At 34.8% G+C, this 15,855-nt stretch overlaps 1 protein-coding gene across 21 annotated transcripts in view; it reads right to left on the bottom strand.

Moving 5' to 3' along the window:
* The window catches only part of LOC145276852 (aryl hydrocarbon receptor nuclear translocator homolog), a 281,732-nt gene that overhangs the window by 95,452 nt on the left and 170,425 nt on the right, over positions 1–15,855 (bottom strand). For all 21 annotated transcript variants that reach the window (XM_080128232.1, XM_080128240.1, XM_080128225.1 and 18 more), the window contains 2 exons: positions 3,424–3,503; positions 1,479–1,571 (listed from right to left, as the gene is read on the bottom strand). In XM_080128232.1, the coding sequence (XP_079984358.1) occupies positions 1,479–1,571; positions 3,424–3,503 (173 nt within the window). The remainder of the gene's footprint in view (positions 1–1,478; positions 1,572–3,423; positions 3,504–15,855) is intronic.

Here is a 15,855-nt window from a genome sequence, read left to right as displayed (position 1 = left end):
CAATAAATATCCAAAGTAATGAGTAAATTCTTAGATGACACCTTCTAGGAAAATGCGATCAAAAATGATACAGAGCTTTAAAAATTCTAAGAAACCTTTTCCATCACCAATTGCTGTAGATTATCCTACCTGAGAGCTCAACATCTCCTCAGCTTAACATTCACAGTTAACATGCATTAAAATAAATGCATAGAAGATACTGTCAAGGTAGGCTTCTTCTACTATGCTAGGAAACTTCTTATACCTGCCAATATCTCTGTAAAGGCATCATTCACCCATGCATAGATTATTATTGCCATATTTAACCTGGTGCACAATTCACTAATTTCTCCCTCTTGGACAGGGTGACATGGTGGTGGAATGAGGATTTGAGAAAGGTAAGATTCAGTGGATAAAAAGTTTAGTAAATAAGAATATTTTGTGACAAAGAGAAAAGTAAGAAGAACAATCTACAAAAACAAAAAAGAGGCTGAGAAAGGCAGGTTTTCAGGATAAGGGATGACCAAAATAATGAAGTATTCAGGATATTGTTGGAGAGAAATGCATTTGGAACGACAATGAAGTTTTAGCAACAAATGAACAGGACAAGATGCCTAGAAATTCTATTATAAAAAATTGTTGAGTATTCCGAGACAAATTCAAGAGAAGAACCTGTATTTTGCTGTAGTGGATTTGGAGAAAGCTTTTGACGAAGTGCTAAGGTATGTCTAGTGGGCATTGCTTAAACTAGGGGCAAAAAAGTGGTTAGTGAAGATTGTACAGAAATGCTCAACTGTGTTAGAATGAACAGCATATTTAGTGACATGTTTAAGTGGGGGTGCATCATGATTTTCATGTGTCTTGGAGGCATTATCCAGGGGAGTTCCACACAAATTGTCCAAAAGAGATGCTGTATGTTGATGACTTGGTACTTCCTGTGAAACAAGGGAGAGTTTACTTGTCAAGTTCAAAACTATAGAAAATAAAGGCTTGAGAGTGAATGTCACCAAGACAAATGTGTTGATCAGTTGTTGAAAAACTCCCAGAAAGAGGAAAGTTTAACTGGTCCGTATGTAGAAAGGAGAGGTTAGGTGCAATTCAATTATTTTTTTGGTATTTATAAACTTTAGATCTGATGACCTCATAGGAAGATTAAATCTGGAGTGTAAAGAGAGATGGGTGTAGAACAGGAACCTTTGATGGTATGGTCACATTGAAAGAATAGAGAAAGAGTTCCCGAGTTAGTAGATATAGAACAGTTGAAGTAGCATGTTCAGTTAACAGGATAATGCCAAGGAAAATATGGCCAAAGAAAGTGATAAGTATGAATTTAAGAGAATGAGATAAACAATAACCTGTTCAGAGATGCATTAGTTTGAATGTCAACTTCTAAAAGCTGTCCAATGCATGCTAGCATGTACAAAAGAAAATGAAATGAAATATGATGATGGTGAAACAAATTAAAACCAAAATGTACAAAATTTGAAATCACAAGTTACCTGAGATTGATTGAGGACTGGGCACACTGAATCAGATACATAAATAATTCTTCCTGTATCACACTGAACTACGAACAGAAAACCATCTGCTGCCTGGAATTAACAAAAATTGAAAATAGTTAAAGAAAAAAAATTAAAGTTTAAGTTTTTAAACAATGTTCTATAATCATTTCTAGTTAAAATAACTTTGAAATATTATCAAAAACATGAACAAATAAAAAAAAAACTTTTTTGGTTTGGAAAAAAAAATAAAAGAGAATTAAATGTTTCCTACATGGACTATTTTACTTGTTGGTATTTGTTTTTCAGTGAAATAAAAAAAAAAAACTTGTGTTTGTAGTTAAATTTTTATAGGTGGTCTTCATTCATGGGAACAACTAGTTTAAGGAGAATTGGGTTTCAACTTTTGCTAAAAAATTTGCTTAATTTCTTCTTTATCAAAATTTGAACAAATTTTGTTTTTAAAAGTATCCCTACTTTTGTAAGGGTCGATCGAGATCAAATGTACATTTTTTAATATCTTTTTTTTTTCTCATTTGTTTTTACTGTTTTTACTCTAAGATCACGAGCACCAATTCTGAAACCATTGGTTCCTGTCAACAATGCTACCAACCTCAATGTTGTTTCTTTCAGCTTTTCTTATGGCCACATCATCATCTCTCACACTAGCAGCTGTTGTGGTGGTAGGGGGCATGGGTTCACAAACATAAAAATAAAAACAAAACAATTCCCAAAGAGAAGCACAGACTCTGACACTATACATATTGGTTGCACAGTGTGTGTGTGTGCGTGTGTGTGTGTGTGACATTATCATGGAAAACTACCTGTTAAACGCTAAGGTCTACATTTATATCTACTGTCAAGGCTGTGTTTGTCGGTCAGTTGATCAATTCATTTCTCTATCTCCTCCAAGTCACGAATTGCTTTCAACTATCTTACTCTAACTCACTGGCAACTCCTAACTGTCGTCAACTGGCCTGTCAATGTCACAAAACACTAAAGTCTGTATACCACTCTCCACACTCATTGTCCTTTTAATAACTGCCATACCTTGTTATTTTAATAAGTGCTCCCTCACCCCTGCTTGCTATTTCAGCTGCCTTTTGTGTGCATTGATAAATAAAATTTGTATCCATTGTCTTTCCATCAACTCCACCTTCCACACCTCTGTGCACCTGATAAACCTATTTCTTCTTCTTTTATTATATTTCTTTTTCTTTTCTCTCCTATCTCCCAACATCCAGAGTAGGGGCTTGATAGTATTACAGTTGGAGACATTTCTTGATGTTGATGGAAGGGGACTATTTCTAAATAAAGGAACTTCATTGTTTTTTAATTCAATTTTTTTCATGTATTTTTCCCACCTAATATCAAGTTTTCAACAGTTGCATCTACATTTAAATTATTATGTAGACTTAACTTTTATGAAAAATTTTGTTTTAGTACATATTCTGATCATGGCAGTCAAAAATATATTCTTTAATGTATTTTGTTGCTTTTAGTTTCAATTGCAATTTTTGTGTCTTTTATTCCTTGCCCTTTTGTGTTATTTTATAAAAAAAAAAACTCATTGTAAAAAATTTAATGAACACAAAGTGTTATTTTAACTGGATGAGGTATAACTTTACCTCATACCCATTTGTATATTATGGGACCGTTTCCCTGTAAACATGATCATCTTCAAATCAGATGTTAACAAATACTTGTCAGAAATGATCCTCATAACTAATCAAATTGTGTCAATTCTAGTTATCATTTTCAATCCTCTCATAATATTTTTCAACATTCATCTCATTAACCTTTATCCTCAAATGGCTTTTAGCTTTGATAAATACTGATTCATTAGAACCACACCAAAGAAAGACACAACTTTTGGTTATCCAATTACATTGTTTGTATTAACCCCCCTCCCCAATTCATCATTTGAATGTGATTGCCCACTAACCTCTAGTATCAAATGTTTCAGTTCCTGGTCCGTGAGAAACGAAGGTTTATATGATCCATCATTGCTGGTGTTTCCAGTTCCTAAAAAAAAAAAAAAAAAAAAAAAGTAAAAACATTGATGAAGGAAGTTGATGAAAAATAAATATGTTTAAAGAGAACTGATAGCAATGTAGGATACTGAGATGATGAAGTAACGTGACATGAACAAAAACTGACAACTGAAGGCCGCATTTAAATTAAACATCTCATCGCTATTAAGTTTTAAACATTTTTCACATGTAAATCAGTAAATATGGATTTACTGTTAAATATAACTGGGATGATAAAATATCTGCTAATGATTTTGAGAGACTTTTCTTTTTCAAAAAGAAAACAACTCAACAGTATGCCGTGAAAATGGAACTACAAATACAAATCAAGGATAACTGGTGGGGACGCACCCCTAATACTAGGAATAATGAAGTCATCCATGATGTCACTTCCCGGAACGAAAAGCGGTTTACGAGAGAGTCGGTGTCATTCACAACTAGTCCTGCCATGAGCAAGGATATTGTTCAATTCCCACTTTTATGTATTTTGTTAATACATTTATATTTTAATTGTTCCTTTCTCATCATTTTATTCAACCAATAACACCACAATAAACTGGCAACAAAGATTTCGAAACTCATGATGGCAAACCGAATTTTAAAATACCCCAGTGTTTCCACAACACCATTGACAAAGAATTCAAATTACATATGACCCCCCCCCCAAAAAAAAAAACACTTTGGCGATGGAAAATTCGGCTCTTACACAAGATAACTCCAGTGACTATAAAAAACTTGTTGCATGAGGTCTTTTTGAAAAAAAAAGAAAAGAAAAAGAAAAAAATGCAAGTCGATAAATACGAAAACGTTGGATAAATTCATATGTAAAAACCCTACTTGTCTCTTTAAGAAAAAAAAAGAAAAGTTTTTTATTCCTTATGAAGTTGTAAAGCAAAAAAAAAATTCTTGTCTTTGAAAAAAAAACACAACTTCATTATAAACTGTCATATTTTAACTTGTTCATTATGAAAGAAAGATTTAACCTGAATTTGATGTTTGAATGTTCACATATGCAAATGAGCTTTTCAGTTTGATAAGAATAAAAAATTTTCTTTTGTTTTTATAAGAAAAAAAAAAAGAAAAAGAAAGAGAAAAAAACAAAACGGTTATTGTTAAAAGTGCACATGTTCAAAAGTGACTTGATTAAATAACGCTGAGATATTTAAATTGCAAATATTTTATCTTTACATCTAACGTTCTTGGAAAGCATTTTATTTTTTGAACTGGGAAAAACTCTCCAGAAGTTGGCTGAGGATTGACAACATGCAGTTAGTGTAAAGAACAACTCACAAAACATCGATGGAACATTCAAAATTTTTTTTGTGTTGTCTCGAGTTGTGAATATTTTTCTTTGCTTTTCCGGACTGTGATTGGAAGGGAACATTTTTATCTTATTGAAACATTGACATTATTTTTTTTGCTAATAGGCAAAGAATGCCATTTTTGTTGCAGTAAATTTTAGGAACATATTCTTCCCCCAACCCGTTTACACTAACACACAAAAAGCCAATTTTTTTTTTTTGCCTTCAAGATTTTTCTTTGCCCAGTTTCAGATAAAAAAAAAATTTTTTTTGTTGTCCGCCTGGAAACGGTATCCAATTATGGAAGACTTTAAGGCCATAATTACGCAATTATTGAAAACTCAGATGAATCACCAACAAAAGTTGGATGAAAGTTTGAAAGACCAAATTCAGCAACAGATACAATGACAACATATGTTGGAGGAGAAATTGCTTCTGCAACAGAAGGAACGAGGAGAAATTGCTACTTCAACAGAAGAGACATAAGGAATTAATTTTAAAAGTATGTAATAAGACGGAACACAGTGATGACAGCACCGCATTTTCCCAAAACATCATATGGAATTCCATCGATACATTTAACTACATACCCAAGCAGGATATGATGTTTGATGCTTTTTATAGGAGATACGAGGATTTATTCACTGCCAAGAGTGGTGCAATGCCAAAAAAGTCCGCCTACTTCTATGGAAGTTAGGGACCACAGAACACAGTAAGTTCGTTGACTATATTTTACCCAAGAAGATGAGCAAACTGGAATTCTTTGAAGCAGTTAAGCTCTTATCTGAACTCTTCAGCCTGAACGGGACACTTTTTTATAAGACATGGAAGTGTTTCAACCTTGCAAAACATGGTGATGAAGACTATATCACCTTCATGTCTATTGTTAATAAACACTGTGACGATTTTCGGCTAGCTGAATTATCAGCGGACGATTTTAAAGGTTTGATTTTTGCTCAGGGTCTTGTCTCAGCAAAAAACACAGAGATAAGACGGCAAATCCTATCTGGACTCGAAAATGAACAAGGGCTCACTCTCCTGAAGTTGGCTGAGGATTGACAACATGTAGTTAGTGTAAAGAACAACTCCCGAAATATCGAGGAATTAGGTGTGTCATATGTACGAAGGACTAGTTTCAGAACAAAGGATTACTCTCATGGGAAAAAACAAACAAATGAGAAGAAAAACCAGGCACAACCAAAGTTTGACCATCCAATCTCCAAACCGAACATTGGTCCATAAGATATTTTTACAAAAACAAAATATGCTATGATTGTAGCAGGAAAGGCCACAAAGTAACGCACTGCAAAAGGAACAAAAACCACAGGGTTCAACAAACAATATTTGACAGGAAAATCAAAAGTAACCGGCTGAAATACGTCACTGTAAGCATCCTCAATAAGATAGTGCAGTTACAGTTGGACTCTTGTTCAGATTTGTCCATTATCAACCTACAAATATGGAAACGGTTGAAGAAGCAAACCATGCGCAAGACGAATAAGTCAGCTGGAGCAGTCACAGGTGATAAAGTAAAATTTGAGAGAGAACTGACACTCCCTATGATGTTGAATGGCACTACCAAAAAAGTAATAGTTTATGTGCATAAGACATCTGAAAACCTCTTTGGAATTGATTGGATGGAGCGATTGGAATTGTGGGAGCAACCTATGAACAAATTCTGCCATAAAGTAGAAGACTACAGGGGCACAATGACTGAAGGACGAGTTAAAGGAAAAATTTCCAAAAGTTTTCTCATCGGGTTTTGGAAGATATACCAAGGCTATATAGTCAGATTTGAACTGAAGGAAAACGTATCCATTTTCAAGAAGAAACGAAACGTCCCATTTGCGGCAACCAAGAAAATTGATAAGGAACTGGATCAGCTACAAAAGGCCGCAATGCTATTGAAAGTCAGCACGAGTGATTGGGCAGCCCCTACCATATATAGGACCAAAAAGACAAATCAGATTCGTGTAAGCGCAGATTTCTCAACGGATCCTTTTCTCAAACATTATGATCCAAACCTGAAAATAATAGTAGCGAATGACACAAGCTCATATAGTGTTGGAGCTTGTATACTTTATATAATGCATCACGGTACCAAAATATCAACTAAGAAGATGTCATGAAGGAGGATACCAGCGATACATCACTGTTGGAAGAAGAACCAATCAACACTATTTTTGATACATTTAATCTCGAACCTTCCCAAATAGCACCTGAACTAAGACGGTTGGTTTGGAAAAGAAAGATCACTGATCCACTAATGATCGATCCTAAATGCTTTTACATACAAAAAGTTTGGGAGGGGGGAGGGCGCACCTCTGTTACTAGGAATAATGAATTATTCCATGACGTCACTTCCAGGAACGAGAAGTGGCTTATAAGAGAGTTGGTGACAGACACACGAAGCGGATGGTCGTTCACAACTAGTCCTACCATGAACAAAGATATTGTTCAATTCCACTTTTATATATTTTGTTAATACATTTTTATTTTAATTGTTCCTGTGTCTTTCTCATCATTTATTCAACCAATAACACCACAATACTAACATAGATGAATGATAAGGCATGTGTATGGGGCAATGAATGATAAGGCATGTGTATGGGCAATGAATTTATTATATATATTTATTTTTATGTTAGTATTTTTTGTTGATTTGTTATTAATATTATTATTACTGTTATTTTTTTTTATATCTAAAAGAAAAAGAATAATGATAAAAAATACACAAAAGAAAATAGAAGAAATGCAATCAAAGGGAGTACATAATTTGCATAAATGATCTCCCCATAATCGAGAAAAACAGTATATAAGTCACACATGAGTCCAAGTATATGTAGTAATCTAATGTACATACAATAAGTAATGGATTTGTTACCATATCCAATCTAGACTTTGTTTCATTTCAATGTCATTTTGTCTATTTGTATTTTTTATTTCATAATTTAACAATTGTTAGTATATATAGGGTTTAAGGTTATTATAATTATACTCCCCATCAATTTTGATGTATGAGGTCTGCCATAACAATCAAGTTGTTCAGAAATCCACACATGATTTGTTTATAATGGTGAAGGCTTTGTGTAAAATCAACCACACTTTTTGGTACAATTGTTAAACAGAGCAGACAATAGACCTCAGGTTTTACATCAGAGTTTTCCTTCTCCTAGATGCATCTCTCCTAGTAGATTACCCCCCCCCCATATATCAGCCAGAAAATTTCCGTGTCCCATTTATATATATATGTATATATATATATATATACACACACACAATTATTATTTTATGTATTACTTGTTTTCATATTAAGCTAAAATAGTGTATGGATAGGTAATTAGTTTTTAAAGCTGAGATTACATGAGATTAAAATATTGATGTATTAAATATAATGAGTTGAGGTGTGAAAAAAAAATCAATATACAAACTTTTAATACCACAAAACTGTCCTTTTTATCAATGCTGAATGATGAAAAAACAAATTGTCATCATCATCGGTTTAACATCTGTTTTAGATGCTGACAGGTGTTGGACAACTTTTATAAATTAATTTCCAAGCTAACCTATCTCTGGCCAGTTCTTATCTCTCTTTCAAGTTCATCTTTATCAATTCCTTCCTGGCTAACTCAAATACCTCAATTGTTCTAATCTTTTCTATATTCTTTCAATGTGACCATATCATCAAAGTCTCCTGTTCTAAACACATCTCTCTATACTCCTAATTTAATCTTCCTCTATCAAAGTCTGTCTTTAAGAATTGCATGAACATCCATTATTTGATTCGCATATCATTTTTCTCCATGCAACACATATCCTCAACCTTTACTGGTCAGACATCACTTCCACACATCATTACACTGCAAGCACATGCCTGATAGAATTTTTCCTTGGTCAGCAGTGGTAATACTCTGCTGATTAGTAATGACAAAAGTTTCTATCCACTCCAAATCTTAACCATCACATTATACTGCATACTTAAAATTAACGTTATCTTTCTCAGAATATTGATCATCCAAAAACTATTCAGACATACAATCAAGCAGATAGTACCTCACATCAAACACCATATCCAGAATGTTTTGCTTCTCTGAATTTAAGGTTCATTGAAGCTCCAATGTCTAGCAAGTGATTTAGTAAATCTTCACAAAATTGTTAATCATTTCACCAGCAACAATCTAAAACATGAAACAAACTGCGATTCTTGGCAGCTGAAACACTGCATCCTTTAAAATGTTCATGCTTCTCAAAATTTAAAAAAAAAAAAATTTAAAAAAATTTAAGAGTCTAGTATAGCTAAGCACTAGACACAATGGTTTTCTTCAATATAAACGTATATAAAAAATTAGAGCAAATTTAAACAAAACATTAGCAAAAGAAAAAAATTCTAAAGAATTACACAATGTGTTTCTTATTTTATTTCTGTGACAGATTTTAATAAAAAATACAAGGACAATTTCCTGGGATTTTCACTGTTTGATGATTTCTATATTTAACAGAAACTATGAAAGTTTAAAAATAAAGAATCTCAATCCAAACCAAGGAAATCAATGCAAATTTGACTTGCAAATACATGAATAACAAGTTTCTTTAAATAGGATTGTATGAAAGTATATGTAAATATAACAGCATTTACATATACTTTCATACATTGTTCAAATGTTTCTTAATTACATAAGAATTGTTATGAAACTTGTTTGTCTTATGTTTTTCCATTTTAAGAGAATCTAGATGACCCGATCAGGTGTTGCTCAGATTTAAAAAATGTTTAAACTCTTGTACATTTAATGTTTATCTTACAGAACTACACAAACGTGGTTTAAAATGCATTAATGCATTAAGAAGAATGAATTTGGAAGAAGAGGAGGTCGAGTCTTTGGCACCAAAAACAAAAACAAAAAAAAACTTGGAAATCTTTTTTTTTCATTATTAGATTGCAAGCTATTTCAGCATGAAGAAAAGCTTTGTAGAGTGAGGGCTAGCTGTGTCTGGTGCTGCTCTGGGCACTGGTTTATTTATGAAATGAGTTTTAAGGATCATGGAGGAAAATGGTTTGAAATGATGTGTCAAACACTATCACCCTAGCTTCATTTGCTTTATCCTGTGTATGGTAAATACATTCAGAAAAGACCATTAGTATATCTGAAGTAAAACGAGATTGCCCATAAGAACTTATCTCATAATGTTGACCAGAATAGAGTGGACTATAGATTTTAGCAAAGTGTAAGAAAGTTATTGGGGTGATAATTTTGCAGGTCAATTCTTTAACCATAATTCTCAAACACTGGTACCATGCAGGCAATTATTCCACTTACAGAGAAGTAATATTCTGGGGTTTTACTAAACATGTACAATTAAAAATGATGTACGATCATTGTACAACTAAATTGCCCCTGCTGCTGATTAAAGCAACTTCGATGCAGGCAATCAACTGGGTCTGTCAGTGTAAAAATATAATAAAACAATCTTGTAACCTATATATATATATATATAAGAGGCAAAATGCGCGCACAAGTTTTTGTATGTTCAGCAAAGGCTTTTTTGGGGGAGGGAAGGGATCCCCATGGGGTTACTATCGCTTAGAACTTCTTACATATCATGTAGATCATAATATGTATGAATTGCGAATGCGTGTCAAGGCTAGATTTATTTACGTCGACTTTTACAAAATTATTGCTATTTTGGCTTCTCACGTGTTGGTTCGTATAAAAGCAAAACTGATGTGAAACTAAGGCATAGTTCTCAGCCTACGGGCAATGGATGTTTGATCAATGTCAGTGAAATCCGTCATATCAGATAATTGCTTTCAGTTCATATTAAATGGGAGCTGGTGTTCCCCAACACATTGGGGAAACAAAACAAGACAAAGTTGGGTAAAAAACAAACCCTAAAGAACTACCACATAGTACAAATTAAGTGCATAATTTATTTTCTTTTGACCTAATTAAATTTGCCGTGCACTTGCCACTTGTGCGTTTATAAATGCTAAATTGAAATTGTTTTCAGATACTTTCCCTTCATGAGTGAGCAGTCAGTTATCAAGTTCACCTCAACGTTTCGGGTTCGATCCTACCTACCTGCCAAAACTTAAAAAAAATTTTTTTCCGATTTTTTAAACAAGTTTTTTTTATTTTACTTTTTCTTCTTTTTACATCATGTTCGCTGTTTATTTTTGTTTTTCTGATTTTTCAAAATAAGTTTAACATAGGGTTTGGATCTAACCCCCCCCCCCCAACACACACACACACACCTACAAACACTTAGGCAACGCCAGGCACCAACACAAGTCTTCTATATATATATAAAAGGCAAAATGTGTGTGCACATTTTTTTGTATGTCCGGCAAAGGCTTTTTTTCGAGGGGGGGGGCTTCTCGGTGGGGTTACTACTTTTTATAACTTTTTATATACCGTCTAGATCGTAATATTTACAATTTGTGAACACGCGTAGTGTCTAGATTTAATTACATTGACTTTTACAAAATTCTTGCTATTTCAGCTCCTTTCATGTTTGTTCAGCTTTTTCGTATAAAAGCAAAATTAATCTGAAGCAAAAGTAACTTTCCCGGCTTTTGTGCTGGGAATGTGCAGAAAGCAATGAGGTTTGATCAATGCGAGGGAAACCCCTTATATCAGCTACCTACCTACCAAAACTTTTTTTTCTTTTACCACACGGGCGACGCCAGGCACCCCCACGTTTTTTTTCCCCATCATGTTCGCTGTTTATTTTTTGTTTTTCTGATTTTTGAAAGAAGTTTAACATCGTTTTTTTTTAATCTTATAATATTTAAACAGGGTTACTACTTCAACCATATTGTTCTGATACCCCCCCCCCCCCAACACACACACACCTCCAAACACCCGGGCACTCCTGCTAGTCTATCTATCTATATATATAAAAGGCAAAATGTGTGTGACCATTTCGTGTATGTCTCGCAAAGGCTTTTCTCGCACATGCTCCTGGGGAGGCTTACGATCGCTTAGAAGTGTTTATACACCCGCTAGATAATCATATATAGGAGTTTGGGAACGCGTGTAGCGTATAGATTTATTTACGTCGACTTTTACAAAATTATTGCTATTTTGGCTTCTCACGTGTTGATTCGGCTTTTTCTTATAAAAAGCAAAACTAATTCAAAGGCCACAACTGTTCTCGGCACCGCGCCAGGAAACGTCCAGAAGCAATCAGCTTTGATCAATGCTGTATATCAGACAATTGCTTTCAATCTGGACAATTGGGAGCAGGTTTCAACAAAAACGGTCCTCTCATGACAATGACCAATTCTACACATGCGTCAGATGACATCATGCCCCGATTTACTTTAAATAGTTGAAAAACCGAACAAATTTCATGTACGTCGCGTTAGCTCAGTTGGTTAAGCCCTTGGTTCATTATTTAAACGTTTTGGGTTCGAATCGTGGCGTGAGATGTTTTTTTTTTTTTTTTCAATTTTTTAAATTTAAACATTGAATCAGTGTTATTTAAGCCATTTTTCACGTAACGTTCGTTTTTCTGCTTTTTTTTTTTTTACTTCGCTTATTCTTAGCGACACCCAAAAACACCCGGGTATCCACCGATCTTTAAAATTTTAATATCGAAACAGGCTTATTTAAGCCATTTTTCACGTGTTCGTTTTTCTGTTTTCATCGTTCGTTTGCCTTACGTTAGTTTTTTTTGTTTTTTTTATTGTTTGATTGCCGCGTTGCGCGGAAAACAGAAACTGGCTTCTGCAACTTGACGTTGTTGCACCTGCTAATTTCGGTTTATAAACGTAAACTTACACACTTATCAATTCATCTGTTCCCGTGGTAGAGATGGTTAGGTCGCAGGTTTTTTTTTTTTCCATTTCCTTTCCACTTCAAACGTTCGGGGTTCAAGCCTACCTTTATACTAAAACTATTTTTTTTCTTTTACACCTCCAAACAACCGGCCAACTTTTTTTTTTCTAACAGGGTTGTTTTAATCTCCCCTCCCCACCAACACACACCTCCAAACACCCGAGCAACACCGGGTAGCCCCGCTAGTATATATATAAAAGCGAAAATGTATGTATGTATGTATGTGTGTGTGTGTATGTTTGTATGTCTACTAAAAACTTTCGACAGACAGAACAAAAATTTACAAACTTGGTACCAGATTGAAGTTCCACCCTCCAGACGACAAATATCAAAATTTTGGCCCAAACGGACCACTAGAAGTGGGTCAGCTGACCGTTTTTCTTCAGGGTGGTGGCCCAAAAAGTGACATTTTAACGATATTTATACGTAATTTAATAAACGCTGAGTCATGTCACGTGACCTTGACGTAAGCAAGCTGTAATGGCAGTCTATACATGAAAACATTGAATATGTTAAGAGTCTGTTATCAGTAAAAAAGGCGACTATCATACACATCAAAATATTAACTTTCACACTATGAAAATGTTACCAAAGTTATTAGCAGGTTAAAAATAGTTAGATACGATAGTTAAATGAAAAATATCAAGACAAAAATGTGAAGTAAAAAAAAAAAAAAAAACAAAAAAAAAACGCTTACAAAAAATATTAACGATCGATGTTTATACAAAAAAAAACAAAGCTAAACGCTATTTTCTTTTTTAGTAACACTATTTCTCTTTAGAGTAAGGAAGACGAAGAGAGAGAGAGAGAGAGAGACACACACAAACAGAGAGAGAGAGAAAGAGAGAGAGAGAGATGTCTAGACAGGAAACGAGATTCGTTTTACTGTTTTAAAATGTAAACATTACATATACGAAATGTAGTGAATGGATTTAATCACATCCCAGGCATAAATCCTCCTTATTTTTGAGTAACGTTTGTTCCTTGACATGCAAAGCATGACCTACTCCTTATTTTCTTAGTGGGGGTGGGGGCGCAAGATGAGACCCCTTGAATTCTAAGAACAGATACTACACTTTGATCTTAGCCAAAAGACCAAGTAACCGTCTTATACAGCTTAATTTTCTACCGAGCATTATCTTCTATTATAAAAAAGATGCATAATTTATATTTATCGATTACTACATTGAGACAAGATGTCATATTCCAAAAAATCACATCTGAACTAAAAACATTTTTATTTAGAAGGCCATCCTTATTTTCGAGTGACGTTTGTTTCTCTAAACCTTGACATGCAAAGCATGACCTCCTCCTTATTTTCTTAGTGGGGGTGGGGGCGAAAGATGAGACCGCTTGAATTCTAAGCACAGATACTACACTTTGATCTTAGCCAAAAGGGTATTTATTTGCTCCCTCACTGAGCAAATTAGGTATAAGGCCGACTTTTAATGTGAGGAGTGAAGGGGAAATGGGGACCAACTCCCTGAGGAGTAGGGGAGCTGGATAGTGACAATTGGTCTGAAGGGTTGCCCCTACATTAACCAAGGTCTTATATGTGGGGGCGACCCCACATATGGTCTTTGCTTGCAGTATCTGCCGGAACAGATGGTATTTATTTGCTCCCCCACCGAGCAAATTAGGCACAAGGCCGATTTTTAATGTGAGGAGTGAAGGGAGGGGAAGGGAAAAAGGAGACCAGCTCGAGAGGTGGGAAATGGGAGCTGGTTAAAGGTCAGGCATGTGGGGTTGCCCCCACATCTGGTCTTTGCTAGTCATAGCTAGTCATAGCTAGTCATAGCTTGCAGTATCTGCCGGAACAGATACTACACTTTGATCTTGGCCAAAAGGCCAACTAAAAAAAAAAGATGCATATTATATATTTATTCCAAACATCACACATCGCTAAACTGCTGATTCCAAATTCTTAAACTATTCAGAAAGCCATTCTTAGTATTGGGAGGTTATGTTTTTTATATAATCTTCAGTTAAGGAGGAAGGCTTTTACGGAATTTATATAAAAGTATTATGTACTAACATATACCCGACGTAGGTGGAAATACAGTGAATGTTTCCTAGCAGAATACCCAACGTTGCCTGGGATCGGATCAGATTGGTTGATATATATACTAGCTCAAAACCCGGCGTCACCCGGGATTTATTTAAATAGTTGTACTAGCAGAATACTTGACGTAGCCCAGGATTAGATAAAATTGGTGTATATGTACTAGCAGAATACTCAGTGTCGCCCGAAATTGTATGACATAGTACTAGCATGACATATGTACTAGGAGATTACCCGGCATGGCCTGGGATTGGATAAAATTCATGGAATTTTTACTAGCAGAACACTCAGCGTCGCCTGGGATTGAAAAAAACTGGTTGATATATGTACTAGCCAAATACCCAGCGTCGCCCGGGATTGCATTACATAGGTGGATATATGTACTAGCAAAATACACGGCATAGCCCGGGACTGGATGAAGTAGGTGTATATGTACTAGCAGAAACGCTGGTGTCGCTCAGGATTGTATGACATAGGTGGATATGTACTAGCAGAATACCATGCGTCGCCCGGGATGGTATGACATAGGTGAAGTATAGTTCCACATTGACAATTTTGAAAGTTCTTGTGCAGTATAGGTCCGATTTGACAATTTTGAAGGTCCTTGTGCAGTATAGATCCTATTTGACAATTTTGAAGGTCCTTGTGCAGTATAGGTCCAAGTTGACAATTTTTAAGGTTCTTGTGCAGTACAGGTTCGATTTGAAAAATTTTGAAGGTGCTTGTGTAATATAGGTTCGATTTGACAATTTTGAAGATCCTTGTGCAGTATAGGTCCGATTTGACAAATTATAAGGTGCTTGTGTAGTGTAGTACTGATTTGAAAAATTTTAAGGTGCTTGTGCAGTGTAGGTCCGATTTGAAAAATTTTAAAGATGCATGTGAAGTATAGGTCCGATTTGAAAAACTTTGAAGGTCCTTGTGCAGTATAGATCCTATTTGACAATTTTGAAGGTCCTTGTGCAGTATAAGTCCAAGTTGACAATTTTGAAGGTGCTTGTGCTGTATAGGTCCGATTTGACAATTTTGAAGATGCCTGTGCAGTACAGGTCCGATTTGACAATTTTAAGGTGCTAGTGCAGTATAGGTACTATTTGACAATTTTGAATATCCTTGTGCAATGTAGGTAAGATTTGACAATTT

The sequence above is a fragment of the Euprymna scolopes genome, chromosome 5 (genome assembly GCF_053919585.1).
Source record: "Euprymna scolopes isolate OS-2025 chromosome 5, ASM5391958v1, whole genome shotgun sequence".
Classification (NCBI taxonomy): domain Eukaryota; kingdom Metazoa; phylum Mollusca; class Cephalopoda; order Sepiida; family Sepiolidae; genus Euprymna; species Euprymna scolopes.
The sequence above is the reverse complement of the archived record's forward strand: the minus strand, read 5'-3'. Positions and strand labels throughout refer to the sequence as shown.